Genomic DNA, 15,904 nt, shown 5'->3' with positions numbered 1-15,904 from the left:
TTTCCAGACCAAACCAATGTTCATCGTACATACATTGATTGATGTCTCACGTCTCCCTAAAATGTATAAAACCAAACTGTGCTCTGACCACCTTGGGCATATGTCGTGAGGACCTCCTGAGGCCGTGCCATGGGTATGTGTCCTCAACCTTGGCAAAATAAACTTTCTAAATTAACTGAGGCCCGTCTCAATTTTCTGGGGTTCACAGTCCCTTGGGTAAATGTTCAACAAACCAGGACCTCACCTTTTCTTGATGATACCCTGATTCATACAGTGCTCAAAAAATTTGTTAATTTTGACAAACCACAATCTATACATTGAGTTTTAAATCCCATTTTCTTCACTATCAATACAGTTCAAAGTTTTAATATTTTTCTCAAGTTTCAAATGACCCCACACACTGTACAGGAAGTCTTCACTTAACACCATGAACAGGTTCTTGGAAACTGCGATTTTGAGTGAAATGACATTTAGCAGGTCCTCAAATAACATTATTTCCTTCAACATGATTTCAAGAAAATTGGTTTTATCATATGCCATTTTGCTTAAAATCATAGTCTCTAAGAACCTATAGATGACGTTAAGTGAAGACTGATTGTATTTCTTACAACCTCTTTCTTTTCTTCCCTTATTCCTTCGCTCATTCAGCAGAAACTGAGAGATGACTAAGTGCCAGGAAGTGTGCTGTCCTGGAATTCACATTCAAGTGAGAGATATAAATAATGAATTCCAATTCCAAAGGAGAAGGGAAGCAATAGGAAGCTGTACAAAGGCCAGCAGGCACTGAGCCCTGCCCACCGTGTTCCCCAGCTGGAGTCCAGAGCCATAATTACCACTAGCACAGCGCTTTGCAACATGGCTTCTAAGCTCTCCTTTGCTCTTGCTCTGTGCTCCTCATGCCCTCCCCACACACCCACAGCTCCCAGAGGTGAACTTTACAGTGTGCTAGCACTGTGCTAAGCACTCTGCATACATTAACTCGTTTAATGCAGTCACAAAATGAAGCAAACATTATTATCTCCATTTTACATAGAGGCAAACTGAGGCTGGGGCAAACTAAGTGGTGTGCTGGTAAGTAGCAGTTGCCTCTTTTAACCATGACCCTACACTGCCTCATGAACCTGAAACACATGTGAGACCAGGATATGGGTGGTGGTCATTTTCTTGAAGGTTAAAAAGCTCTTTACCACAGATTTCCATTTCAAAGCTGCAGTGTTTCAGGAACAGATTTTTAAAAAGAAAGAAAAGAAAAAGTAGCTCTTTTCTGAGTGTTCTAATGGTTGAATAGAAAATATGGGGTTGGTAGGCCAGGAAGCTGTCATCACCTCTCTTCATTATACTAATTGCTCTGAAGATGAAATAAGGTTTGTTTCTCCCTTCTTATCCTACTCATAGTCCTAGCTCTGCTACTTCAGAATTGTATCTGCTATGGGTCAAGGGAGGCTTTTTTTCCCCCTCATTATACAGAGACTAAAACAGGCCCGTAGCACGTGGACAACTCACACTGGTGCACAGCCAGTGAGAGGTAGCCCAATGTCCCAGCAACTGTCCTCATTCGTCAGGGTGCCCCAGTGGCTGCCCTTTATTTCAACCAGGCATGCCTCACTCTCTCCCACACAAGCAGTTCTCACTCTAACCTTTGTATAATATATATTTTTTTCACAACTTCTTCCCATCCTAGAACAGCCTCTTCCTCCCAATATCCACCATACTATCTGAGCACACTTAGGCCTCTATGCCCACTCCAGCCTAGTCTTTCTCCCCTTTACTGTTACTGCGCTGGACCTCACCAGAGATTAGCATCAGTGTCCCATTTTATGACCTAATTATGCCACATGCATTGCACTTGCCTGCTGCAATGCACGTCAACCTGCTCAGGCAGGGCCAAATCTTCTATTACAATACTACGGGGATATTCCCATAGCAATGTAGTTCTGAGACTATAGGAGAGATGGATACATAGTTTGTAGCTGAAGTCTGTGTAATCTACTAGGCTTAAAGCATCTCTTTTCTGCATGTTTTCAAGCAAGGATGCTGAATTCTACATGTAATGATATGTTATAGACTCTACACACATTGGAACCTCTCACATCCTCTCAACTCACCCCTTACTCCAGCCCCCTCTGCAGCCTGTCTCCCCTAGCTGTCCCCCTGTCCCCCACCCCCCTGAGAAACAACCTGACAACGCCTCACCTTTTGCCATGCTATGCACCCAGGGCTTCTCAGAGACAAAGCGTGGAACCATGCCTGAAACTCACCACTGCTGTAGAACAGTGCAGCAGAGTTAATCTCTAGGAGCTCCCTTACCAACAGGGAAGGATAAAGTCCATGGATAAACGCTTGCCCCTTTTGTCCTCGGACAGACAGTTCTGAGGCTCTCTGAGGTTCCTGCAGGACTGAGCACCTTTCGTTAAGGCAGTGGCCAAGACAACCACTTTCCCTTCTTCCACTTTTAGCTCTGACCTTCAATCCTCCTCCCTGCTGGGCATTTCCTTCCAGGCTCTGCTTTCTGCCCTCCCCTCCCGCTCTCTTATGTTTTAACGACTAATGTCAAGGTCTCGCTGAGGAAAGGTCTTATATAAGCCTGTTCTCAGAATATTAAACACTGACAGTGTTCTGCTGGTTATTTGAAGGAGGACAGTTAGAAGGACTACATTCTAGCCAGGACTGCCCTACTTACTACAGAGAAACTTTTGCTGGATTAGGAAGTAACCTAGGGCAAAGCACTTCGACTTTCTGGGCAGGGTTTCTCAGATGTAAAAATGGGTGATAGGGACCCTGGCTACTTTGCGGGGCTTGGGGGATCAAAGGAGATGTAAAGAGGAGGTTATTTCAAAACCGAAGGAGCTGAACAATCAAATAATCTTTGGGTTACTCTGTGGCAAGGAAGGTAGAACACGGGGTGGCCCCTCAGGGGTTTCCAGTGCTCCACATTTCAGAGGAGTCCGGGGCGCTCCCAAAGCGCCCGGGTCGCAGAGCAGCTGGGTTCACTCTAAGCTGCCCGCTGCAAACCCGCGGTGTTTTCCAGAATCCGGGTGGTTTGCAAACCCGGATGTCAGGCTCCTTGTCCTGGAGATTCTCAAATCGCTCACCCACAGCTCCTCTTCGGCCTCCCCCGGAAAGGAGAGAGCGGGGCTGCGAACTGGAGGAGCAGGGAGTGTGCGCTGGGCAGCCTCACTGCTCCTGTCCCCACCCCAAAGGCAGGAATTTCTGGGATGGGCAGATGGCTCACCCCTCCTCCTCCTCCTTCCCCAAGCCGCAGTGGGTAGGGAGGGGAAAACGCGGGGGACTTTCCCGCGTCCCAGCCAGAGCCCCGAGTGTCCATTCACTGTAGCGACAGGGGTGGCGGAGTGGGTCTCCAGGGCCCGGGGGTGTCAAGGCCCCCGGAGGGGTGGGGCGCGGAGGAGGCTGCGCATCCGCCTCCGCGCTGCAGGGCCGGGTGCTTGGGGTGCGGCTGTGGGTTCCCGGGACAAGGGGCGCCCGGCGAACCCAGTGGTTAGCGATGCTGCTGTCGCCGTCGCTGCTGCTGCTGCTGCTGCTGCTGCTGGGGGCGCCGAGGGGCTACGCCGAGGACGTGGCGGCGGCGCTCACCCCCGAGCGGCTCCTGGAGTGGCGGGGTGAGTCTCCCAGGGTCGGGGACTGGATCGGTACGTTGGGGAGGGGGGTCGGGGTGGTCGAGGGAGAGGAAGAAGGGGTGAAGCTAGGGGCCAAGCTGGCGGGCAAGGGCGGCCGCGTTTGTAGGGGTTCGTGTGTCAGCAGTCTTGAGCATGGGGGGAGGGAGTGGTGTCCTGCAGCCTCATGTCTAGGCCCAGCACCCCACTCCCGCGGCCCAGCACCCTCCTGGCTCCTGCGGGGGTCGGGCGGCGGGGGGCGGGGCTTGGTCTCGCAGGCAGCTCCTCTCGACTCTGGCACCCGGAGCCAGCCCGGAATAGGAGTGTCGGAGAAGTTTCAAAACGGAAACTTTCCGAGAGCTGCTTATTTGGACCGATCGCATCTCGGATAAATGATGGCAAAAAAAAAAAAAAAAAAAAAAAAGGCTCAGTTCGTCCCCTTGCAAAACAAGCGCTCAGAGTGTGCGCCGCCACCTGCGGAGTGACCCCCAAGCCAGGCCTCCCCAGTCCACCCCTTCCTGAAGGAAAACCTTTTTTTTTTTTTTTTTTTTTTTTTTTTTGAGACAGAATCTTGCTCTGTCGCCCAGGATGTAGTGTAATGGCGGGATCTCCGCTCACTGCAGCCTCTGCCTCCAGGCGTCAAGTGATCCTCCCACCTCAGCCTCCCGAGTAGCTGGGACCATAGGTGCGTGCCCCCACGCCCAGCTGTTTTTGTATTTTTGGTGGAGACGGGGTTTCACCATGTTGCCCAAGCTGGTCTTGAACTCCTGGGCTCAAGTCATCCTCCCACCTCGGCCTCCCAAAGTTCTGGGATTACAGGCGTGACCCACCGCACCCGGCCTGAAAACATCAGACCAGGTGAGGGAGAGGAGCCCCAGTGACTCCATGAGCTGTGCGATCTGGAGCCTTTGTGCCTTAGTCTCTGTCAGAGGAAAAATGGGGTTTGTTATATACATGGGACCCCTGAGAATTAAGTTACTCCCCAAACACGCACCTGCGCAACACTAATTCAGCAAACACTAATTGAGCACCTACTACACATGAGACTCAGAAGGATGTGTAAAGAGGTGGAAGGAGATTTCTGGCCTGCAGGGGTCCGCATTCGAGAATGGGCCACCTCAGGCAGAGAAGCCTGCGCCTAAGTGCAGAAGTCCATATATGCAAGTAGGAGGGGGACAGGAGGGAGTTAAATATGCCAGGAGGAGACTCCAGACAGACTCCATCCTCTCTGCTTTTGGAGATAAGTTTGGAGAGAAGGGGTAACACAAAATGTGATCAATATCTGCGTTCACATTTTTTCCTCCCCAGTAGAATATATCTACATTTTTGAGGTAATCTTTTTTAGACTGTGTTTCCTAAGATCCCTGGAGGCTTAATCAGGGGCAGGTAGAACAAGACCATTCTTATTCTAAAGTGACCAAAGTCAGAGATGCTCTTACCTTCTTGGTCAATTCAGTAAAAATTGCTCCTGTAGCTTGCAGTGAGCCGAGATCGCGCCACTGCACTCCAGCCTGGGTGACACAGCGAGACTCTGTCTCAAAAAAAAAAAAAAAAAAAATTGCTCCTGTGGATGCACATCTGATCCTGTGGTATGTTTGATTTCTTTCCACTAAGTTTACCATGCAGTGGTTATTCCTTTGCGTTTTAAAATGTGGGTTTTGACTGGGCACTAGGTGGTAGAACAGGGCAGCAGCCCACAGGACAGAAGTTGGACTGGGCCACACAGAGAGTATGTGCTGGTGATCTCTGAGCAAAGGGCTAATCCTTTTTATATGTAGCAGACCCAGATCCTGGCCTAAGACAAATTCTCAGCAGTGTCTTCTTTTTAGTAGTCAAGGGCACTCTGAAATTAGAGCCATCTGCTAGCCCTTGTACCTACCAGGCGCAATTTGCAAATCTGACAAGGTCGAAATAGTTGGCATAGAGATTCTTCAGATATGAAAATACTGCTGCTCATTTTCCAAGGAGCACAGAGGTTATGTACCAATCCTCGCGCAGGCTCCCTCCCTGATTCCAGTCATCTGCATCAGTAGAATTTCAAGTGTAAGCTAGACAGGTTTGAAGTCAAGTTTTTACTGTCAATACAAAATGGAAAAACAAAATCTTAACATTGAAAAGGACCTGAGACATTGTCTACTCTAGCCCTCTGTTCTTTAGATGTGGAAATTGAAATATGGCTGCCATGTAGTTAGCCACGCTTTGGGGTGCCTCAGTTTACTGCTGTGTTCGCTGTACCACATTGACTCACTTTAGCCACGATTGACATCCACAGAGCAACTGAGAGGAAAACGCACACTCATTTTCATTTCCAATCCACTAATAATGGCTATGTGATAATGTACAGCAGATTATACATACAGCATTTTTATCTGAATTGTTTGATATGTATTATTTATAGATCTGATATGTATTGTAAGCATGCCAGCCTTGGGAGGCAGATGATATATTGTATTGTAATGATTTTCCAATGATTTATCAATAATTCTTGATATGGTTTGGCTGTGCCCCCACCCAAATCTTAACTTTAATTGTATCTCCCAGAATTCCCACGTGTTGTGGGAAGGACCCAGGGGGAGGTAATTGAATTATGGGATCTTTCCCGTGCTATTGTCTTAATAGTGACTAAGTCTCACAAGATCTGATGGGTTTATCAGGGATTTCTGCTTTTGCTTCTTCCTCATTTTTCTCTTGCCACTGCCATGGAAGAAGTGCCTTTCGCCTCCCATCATGATACTGAGGCCTCCCCAGCCATGTTGAACTGTAAGTTCAATTAAACCTCTTTTTCTTCCCAGTCTTGGGTATGTCTTTTTCAACAGTGTAAAAATGGGCAATACAATTCTGTATTCAAAAGTCAGTAGATACGGTATTATGTAGTAGTTAAGTTATTGGGCTTCAGAGCTAGACGGTCTGAGTTCAAATCCTGACTATGCCATTTACCATCGTGTGACCCTGGACAAGTACTTCACCCATCAGTAGCTCAGTTTCCTCATCTGTCAAATGGAGCTAGTAATAGTACTAATCTAAGTGTTGTCCTTTTGCTGCCCTCTCACCATGGCGCCCTCCTCCTCTGGCCAATCCAGACTATTTTGACAGGTTGACAGCCCCATAACAATTATTTCCTACCCTGTGTACAGCACTGTACTTGGCAGGTCTGAAGCTCATCTCCTCCTACCTTTAGTTCAGGCATCCCCAACCTCCAGGCCACCTACCAGTTTGTGGCCTGTTAGGAACTGGGCCACACAACAGAAGGTGAGCAGCAGCGAACAAAAGAGGCTTCATCTGTATGTACAGCTGCTCCCCATCCTTCACGTTACTGCCTGAATTCCACCTCCTGTCAGATCAGTGGTGGCATTAGATTCTCAAAGGAACATGAACCCTATTGTGAACTGCACATGTGAAGGATCTAGGTTGCACTCCTTATGATAATCTAATGCCTGATGATCTGTCAGTGTCTCCTATCACCCCAGATGGGACCGTCTAGTTGCAGGAAAACAAGCTCAGGGCTCCCCTGATTCTACATTATGGTGAGCTGTGTAATTACTTCATTATATATTACAATGTAATAATAATAGAAATAAAGTGCACAATAAATGTAATGCACTTGAATCATCCCAAAACCATCCCCCACCTCACCACCCCACTGGTCTGTGGAAAATTTGTCTTCTATGAAACCAGTGCCTGGTATAGAAAAGGCTGGGGACCTTTGTTCCGGTTGGTTATTCCAAGGAGCCTGATTGTGGTTTGTTTTCCCTGATCCGAATCCGAGCCCTTCTTCTAGCAAGTGCTAAGACAAGCTAACTTCACTCACTCAAGTACCCAGATACAAAGAGGACAGGGGGAGAAAGAAGAAGAGGATGGAGCATCCTGGTGAAAGCTGGGCATAGTCATTGCTGAAGGAAATGATCAGGGGGCAAGTAAAATGGTTTTGAAGTTTTGTTGAGGGTTGAAAAATGATCAATGTGAAATGGTCCCCAACTAGTATTGTAGGAGAGTTTCCTTCTGTAGTGCTCAGCTTCCCAGAGCAGGAGTGGAAAGAACCCAAGTCTGTGTCAGTGCCTGGGGACTCTCAGGGTAGGCTTTTCTAAATGACCAGTGACCAAGGGAGGTGAGGGTGCTGATGAGTGTGTGGTCAGTGTGCTTGCCATCAGGTCCTAACTTGGGAGAATATAGTGAAACAGGGTTGGGTGTACAGGGTGTCTCTTGACATGCTGTGCCGATGGAAAGAGGGGTAGGGGCTGATGACCTCGGTCATTCATTATCTGTCAGGCACTATGTGTTTTATCTCCCTGTTTTACTTGGGCTCATCCAAAAGCAATTCCTGAGACATGTTTTCATTAGGGTGCAAGTAGGTTTTTTTTAGGAGGTGATTCTAGAAAGCATGGTAAGGGAGTGAGGACATGAGACCAAGGAGGGAAGAAAGCCACCACAGGCCACTGGGGCTCAGTTTCACAAAGGACCCTTTGAGGAACTGTATAGAACTCAGTGGACCCACCGACAGGCAAGAAGCTGAAGTATTTATCCACCAACTCCCACCTTTTGCTGTCTAAGGGTCATTCCTGGGGCATTCACCCCCTGGTGCTCCTGGTCTCCCTGAAATACTCAGGCAGAGAGCCACAGAAAGTCACTGGGAGTGCATGGGGACTCTCTGCAGGTGAGTGAGCTCCAGGTTAGGCGGTGTGAGGAGGGAACCAACAGAATCTGCTACCCACCTCCAGATTGGGGAGGTAAAAATATGAGTAGGATATGACACTGGCCCCAAGAGACTGAGAGTGCAGGGACAGATACAGAAACACAAACAATTGCAAAACAGCGAGAGAGGTCTTATGAAAACTAGGGATGAGCAAAGTGCTGAAGGTGTGCAGAGGAGGCGCTGGCCTGGGGAGCTGGAGGCTCATAAAAAAACATTTGTTTTCCTAAAGGATAAGTAGGCAGTTGCCATATAGGAAAAAGGAGACTGAGCATTCCTGGGAATGCATATTTCATGTGCAAAGGCACAGGATCATGTGTTAGGCAACAGTAAAAGTTCAGTGAGCTGAAAGTTCCCTTCTGAGCTCTTTTGGATTCAAGGAAAGAGGCCCACTGAAGGTCACTCAAGCAAACGTGGCGTTGTTGTAATGGTCCCAGGATCTCAAGGGGGACCCAGGATAGGTTCTTCAGGGCAGCCAGATCTTCTGGGACACAGGTACTGGCCACTGACATGAAGCATTACTTTATGTGTTTCTCTCTGTCTCTGGGGCTCTATGGTGTCTCCAGCTTGGTTGTTCTATCTGTTGACTAGTTACTTTGGCTTTGACTAGCAGGACTTTCGTGTGTAGCTCCCTTAGCTTCCTGGGAAGAGTCCCTTAATTTCCTAGGAGAGGGGTCCAGTTACATTCTTCACAGCATGCTAGTCAGTTCCTGTGTTCTGCCCTCGAGTCGAAGGCCTTCCCCTGGCTAATTGGCCATGGTAGGGGCAAGAGGTGGACACAGGGATGGATGCTGCTTCATCCGGGGCTGTGGATGGGGTAGACCACCAGAGTAGGGCCCCAGGCAAAACAAGAAGCAGTGACATGTCTATATTTGGAAGCATGAGAGAGATGAGGAAGAGTTGGTTGGAGGCACCCTGCTTCCGAAAACAGTCTGGTCCAGTGAATTGGGTACTGCTGAGAAGGGCCTTGTGGGTTTGCACAGAGGGGAACCAGATCGCATGTTTAAGTTTAGAAGTGCCATGTTCCATTTGGGCCTTGAAGAGAAGGTCTCCTGTCACCTTGAAGAGGGTAATTCTGGAGGGCAGCAAAGAAACGGTCTGGATAGTTAAAGCTGAGCTAAGTCAATCCCAATAGGAAGATTGAGGAACAGAAAGTTTTGTTCATGAAACAGGGTTTAAAAAGAGGAAAATATGTATTTAAAAACAGTAACAAAAGAAAACAGTTAGTGAAAGTTAGGAGATGAGGGAAAATTGCAGAATAGGAGAGGTAGTGGTTATAGAGTGCAAAATCCAAGTTTTGGAGATGGACCTATTCTTGGTAGTAACCAGATCTGTGATATGGTTGTGCGAGTGGTCACCAAAGTGGAGAAGAGGCAAAAGAAGGTCCTCACCACAGAGGAGGTCAAGGAACCCAATGTCCTGAGCAAAGCTAGGTTGGAGTAGAGTTTGGGACTCTTTTGTCAGCAAGCCACAATAAGAAACACATTTTACGTCACAACCCACAGCATATAGGTCTACATATGTATAACTGAAACAATGTTTCATTTTTAAAAAATACTCTTACCTAATATGACATGCTGCCACATTTCCCCCTGTTCTATTCTGTTTTGTTTTGTCTAGCTAGTCATAACATGCTCAGTTGATTGCATGACCATAAATGGGCCACAACCTGCAGTGGAGAAAGCATTGAGTCAGAGTGTTAGGTCGTCTGTGTGGAAGCTAAAGTGGCTTTGGGGTGTGGAGAACAGCAGAGAGTCTGCTGGTATCAAACCATGGTGAATGTGGGGAAGAGTGGTTCAGGGCTGAGGGCCCCAGTGGCGAGGAAGAGGGGTAGGTGCCACCTTCTGAAAAACAGCGATAAGAGCCACTACCCGGAGGCGGCAGAGGGGAGAAGCTGTAGCCCTGAGATTTCCCACATAGCTTCTGTTTCTAATACAAAGGTAAAAATGCCCCTCTACTGCTTCTAGTATTTTCTAACAGTTGGGGAGTCGTTACTCTTTGCTGTTTTACTTACATTGACACATTGTCTCCTCACCTAAACAGGTAGGCAATATTATTACATACCCTTCTTTTACAGATGAAGACGGGTTAAGCAACTTGTGCCCACAGGAGCTTGTAGCATGGGGTTTGAATCAAGCACTCAGCACTAATGCAAAGGATCCCTGAATAGCCTTGTGACCCCATGGTATGGTTCATTCTGGATCCTGCTGCACGACGGGAGCATACGATTTGGTTTCACAGCAGGAAGAACAGGAGGCCAGCCTCTTGCTCTCTGCAACTCCTCCTTTTCCAAACCCCTCCTTTCACAAGTGGGAGTGGTATTTTCCTAAAGCAGAAATGTGCAAAGCTATTGATTTGTGTATTGTTCTAGGCAATTCTGATGTCCCTAGGCAATGAGCCATTCTACTAATCTGGAGATGGAATTTCAGTAAAAGTGTGATCAGATAGTGGTTTAGCTGCCCTTCCTGGCCATGAATCATGCTAGCCATCTTGACTCCATTTCTCCCGTTTCTGTTTGTCATCCCTCAGCGTTTCTTCCCCTTCATACTTTTCTCATCCCACCTTCTCTGCCTGCCTCCTTTCCTGGCAAGCCTTTGTGAGTCAGCATAGATGTCCAGTTTTCCTGGTCCTATTTACTCTTTCTCATTAAGCCTCTAACTATTTTCCTATTGTTGGTTGTCCCCGTAACTGATACCACACAATGCAGGTTCCAAGCCCATGACAGGAAAGATTGGGCCACACAGATGGCTTAGTTGTCCCTGCAGTTCCCCTTCTTTGACCTAACAATCTGCTTATTTATATCAAGTTATCTGAAGAAACGATCCCCTTGTATTGCCTCTTCTGAACTCAATCCTAATGCCGCAAATCCTCATGTAACCTATCAAAGTAATTGATTTAAGACATTTATAAACCCTTCCCTCCATTTTTCTTTTTAGAAATTATGCTTGAGAGCCTTTTGGAGATGTTCCAATGCATAGCTAGGAGCATAAATTATATTTTGAACTGATCAAAGCAAAAAGAAATATTATTGTTCATAAAATAAACAAAAGAACACCATATAAACACTACATAAAGTCATTTAGGGAAAAACATTTTATAAAGGCACTCAAGAAAATTAGAAAATTATAATTAGAATTTCTGTAACTTGGGTTCTGTGACACAGAGCTAAACAAAACAGGAAAGTCATAACCACTTGGCTTTTTAATTTATGATACTTTCCAAACAACTACAGTTCCAAAGAAATATGGAAATAAAATAGTGTTACCACTTCTAGCTTTTGGTATTCTGCTCTTGAGAACTTTTCAATTATGAAAATATAAACAGGAATCTCAAAGTAATTATTTAACTATAAACATTTTTTCATTTTGCTGCTCTTTGGCACCATTCATATTCAAAGTTAAGATTGGCTTTTATTTTTATTAATATTTATAAAGTGATCATCATAACTGAGATAATCCTTATCAAGGTCTTGTGAGGCCAGCACGATTATTTTTTCTTTTTATTATAAATTTAAACTTTTTGTAAAGAAGGGGTCTTGCTATGTTGCCCAGGCTGGTCTCAAACTCCTGGTCTCAAGTTGTCCTCCAGCCCCGGCCTCCCAGAGTGCTGGGATTACAGATGTGAACTACACACCCAGCCCCAGCATTACTATTAAACCCATCGTGGAGATGGGAAAACCAAGGCAGATACTCTTCTAGTTTTAAGCAGTTCTGCCCTAAAAGAAGTGCTCTGTAGTTTGCCAAGGTCTTTTTTCCATAATGTTAACCTTGTTCAAATGCAAACAAGGAGAGCTGCATGGGGATATAACCAGTGCAGTCGCACAACATCCTATAGTCAGAAGGGCCTTCTTTCCACTTAGGGTTTAAAGCTCCATGGATTGGGGTCTTGGGATTCGTAATTATTTCTATCTTTGAAATTGTGTGCTGTGTGTGATGTCCAATGGAACAATGGAACTCAAGCCAGAGGTTTGGAGCCTCTGCTCAATTCTGCCTGGGGTCCTCTGTCTACCTCCCTGGGATGGGTTCTCAGCTGCCTCCCCCACACTCCTGCCCCACAGTTGCTGCTGCCTTCTGCACACAGTGGCAACCAGGTTGCATTGAAGTTGGGGGACTGGAGGCCTGGGCCCTGGGAGTAGATGCCTTGTGGCATTTCCGGGCAGTGCAAGGCAGCATCTGTCACCACTGGACTGGTAGCACTTCTGTGGGTTCTGTGAGGGCTGAGTGGGAACGTGTCACATATCCTCAATCCAGGTACTATATTCCAAGCATGTTATAGCTCAGAGGTTGCAATCTCTTGTGGGCCCAAGGGAAAGGGACGTTGACTTGACTTCCCCATGTCCAGCCAAGACCACATATTTTCATTGTACCCTGGACCCTGCAAATGATGCAGACAGCCTGAATAAGAATGATAGGGATGGTTGTGACTTGAATTTTGTTTCCCCCCACCACCAAATTCATATAAAAATGAGACTTTACTTGGAGATAGAGTCTTCACAGAGGTAAACAAGTTAAAATGAGGCAGTTAGGGTAGCCCTAGTCTATTATGACTGGTATACTCATAAGAAGGGGAAACTTGGACACAGAAATATGCATAGAGAGATGATGTGAAGAGACACAGGGAAAAGGTGGTCCTCCAGGGGCCAAGGAGAGAATCCAGGATCCCATCCTTCCCTCACAGCCCTCAGAAGGAACCAACTCTGCCACACCTTGATCTCACACTTCCAGCCTCCAGAATTATGAGAAAAGAAATTTCTGTCATTGAGGCCACTCAGTTTGTGGCACTTTGTTATGGCAACTCTAGTAGCAAATCAATACAGGGACTAACACTACCTACCACTAAATGTTGTGTTTTTGTTTTTGTTTTTGTTTTTAACATTTCTACCTTGCACTGTAGTAAATGTTTTTGTTTGTTTGTTTGTTTGTTTGTTTTAATGGCCATAATCTCAAAGCAGCTAAGATGGATAGCTCATTGTAAGCACTTTTGTTTTCAGTCATGCCATATCATTTCCCGAGTTGTTTTGGTTGATGATGGAGTTGTTTTCTGGTTTTGTTGGTTTTTCATGACCCAGTCTTTGAATCATTTCCAGGCTTTAATATGCAGGCATTTGTGAGGGCATCTTAACAATGTCCTGTCTTTTTGTCCTTGCCCTAACTTGCACTTTGTAATGAGGCACGCTTTTGACTGAGATGGTATATTTTCAACAGAGTGTATAAGGTAATCACGGAGCTGCTGTAAATAATGATTTTCACACCAGCAATGTCTGTTAGGTACTTTCCAGTTAAATAAAGGTAAAACAATGGGAGAAGAGATGAAAAGCTAAAAGGAAGAAGAATGTTTTCAACTCAGTTTAAAAATTCATTGGTAAGATACAGAGGTCTAGCAAAGAATCACGGAAGAGAGAAGATTTTCTGCCAGGGTCAGCAACTGCTAAATGAGGACACAGCAGGAGTACAGAGGAGGGAACAGGAATGGCCAGGGAGTGGCAAGGACAGTCTGAAAGGGTAAACCCCTCCTGGCACAGGGGTTAGTAACAGGCAATTTGAAGCCTCACAGAACTGCAGTCCGGTGGCACTGATTATGCTGTTTCATTTTTCCCACATGTGAGAAAGACTATTGTGTGCCTCATGGAACTTAGAGAGGCAATTTGGGGAGGTTAGAGAGAAAAGGGAAGAGAACATGTAAAAAGAATTATCAAAAGGGATCCACGACCCTGTGGAGATGGTGATTATCCAGGTTCAGAAGCTATAGGAGAATAAAGAAGGCTCAGAGTTAAGGACAATGCTAGGACAGAGAAAGAGAAGGAAGTTCTGAGACAGGACAAAGAGGTTTCTTAAAAAATATATTTGGTTAACTTTTTAGTTGATTAATAGAAAGCAATTGACAGGAACTCAAAAGCTTCAGATTAAGAGACACATGAAAACTCAGATGATTTGAGATAAAATGCACATTTTCATGCAGAGAGAGGTAGGAAGGGCTGGCCCACTTTTCACTTTGTTCCGTGGATCTGTTCTTTGAAGAACCATGCACATGCTGATTGCTGCAAGCATCAGAAATTCCTCACTTATTGGTTTGAAAGGTCATGTTAAGAATCCAGATTTTCTGCATCACTCGGCCATGAATAGGACTTGATTCAGCAGCTTACAGTATCCCTTCCTGCTACAGAGTAATCTTAGGAATGCAATTGGCTCTGAATCCATTGTTCACTAGATGGAACAGATAGAGACAAACCCAAATTTGTGAAACTGGAAAAGGTCAATACATCTCAAGAGAGAAGCTGCTCACCTTCAGATTGGTTACAGAGGAGAGAGGCCCTCCCCATTTCCTTCTGGACTGTGTCCCTGCTGAAACCTAGATACTGTCAGAACAGCAAGGAAATGGACAGAGTCAAGAGAGGCTGCAGGGCAGGAAGGGCGTGAGCCCAGCACTAGCTCTGTGGGTAGATGGAGTAGAAGCAATTTCAAACCTATGGACTGGGGTAGGAGATTGAAATTGGGCTGCAGCCTGCATGCTGTGGCTTTCTAATAGCTTGTCTTATGCATTGCACTTGATGTGAACCATGCACTGGAACTTTTCCTTCCAGTTCCCTTAATGGAGCGGCACAGAGACTGACTTTATGTGTATAATTGGATTAGGTGAACACCTTCATAATATAATTTATTGATTACCAGAAAGTCCTTTGTTTGCCTAAAATGCCACCATTAAAATTGCTGTTTTATTGTTTCTTCCAAGTGTTTTTTGTTAAAAATGCAGAAACTTCACAAAAGCTTAACAGTACAAATCTTATCCTACTCACTTAACACTTCAAACCTTCAATCAGCTAGTTCTGAGAGAAGAGCTGTCTAAAGCTAAAGGGAACACCAAACGCAAGTAGAGGTGATCAGAAGGGGTACAGAAGGTCAAGTGGAGGGGCCTCAGGAGAAACTTCCTGTAGGTACCTCCAGTCTGCTGTTCACACAGACAGATCAAACTGCAATAATGGCCCCAGGCTTTAGACTCCAACCTCATGGCACACCATTTTGCTTGTATCTCCTATGTCAAAATATGTGTTGGCATTAAGTTATAATTTTTTTCTGTGTATTTCGGGGATTCCCAGGGAGAATGTGACTTCCTTGCAGGCAAACACTATGACATATATATCCTTCTGTCTGCAGGGTTCCCAAACCATGCCACATTAAGCACATGATAGATCTTTGTCATCTGAAATTTCAAGTCAGCTACTTCAAAATGTTTGGCGACAATCTATAGCAGTTTATTTTCTTCTTTTTTTTTTTTTTTTTTTTTTTTGAGATGGAGTCTCACTCTGTCTCCCAGGCTGGAGTGCAGTGGCCGGATCTCGGCTCACTGCAAGCTCCTCCTGCCTCAGCCTCCCGAGTAGCTGGGACTACAGACGCTCGCCACCTCGCCCGGCTATTTTTTTGTATTTTTTACTAGAGACGGGGTTTCACCGGGTTAGCCAGGATGGTCTTGATCTCCTGACCTCGTGATCCGCCCGTCTTGGCCTCCCAAAGTGCTGGGATTACAGGCTTGAGCCACCGCGCCCGGCCTCTTCTTTCTTAAGTTATAAATGAATGCATGTAAATAAAGCTACACCTGGACTGAATATAGT

At 45.9% G+C, this 15,904-nt stretch overlaps 1 protein-coding gene across 5 annotated transcripts in view; it reads left to right on the top strand.

Annotated features, from left to right (window-relative positions):
- The first annotated feature begins 3,307 nt into the window (after positions 1–3,307).
- PLA2R1 (phospholipase A2 receptor 1) overlaps positions 3,308–15,904 on the top strand; it is a 125,724-nt gene continuing 113,127 nt past the window's right edge. For all 5 annotated transcript variants that reach the window (XM_007965114.3, XM_038002032.2, XM_007965115.3 and 2 more), the window contains exon 1: positions 3,308–3,617. In XM_007965114.3, coding sequence (XP_007963305.3) covers positions 3,503–3,617 — 115 coding nt within the window. In that variant the 5' untranslated portion in view covers positions 3,308–3,502. The remainder of the gene's footprint in view (positions 3,618–15,904) is intronic.

The sequence above is a fragment of the Chlorocebus sabaeus genome, chromosome 10 (genome assembly GCF_047675955.1).
Source record: "Chlorocebus sabaeus isolate Y175 chromosome 10, mChlSab1.0.hap1, whole genome shotgun sequence".
In the NCBI taxonomy this organism is placed as follows: Eukaryota; Metazoa; Chordata; class Mammalia; order Primates; family Cercopithecidae; genus Chlorocebus; species Chlorocebus sabaeus.
The sequence above is the reverse complement of the archived record's forward strand: the minus strand, read 5'-3'. Positions and strand labels throughout refer to the sequence as shown.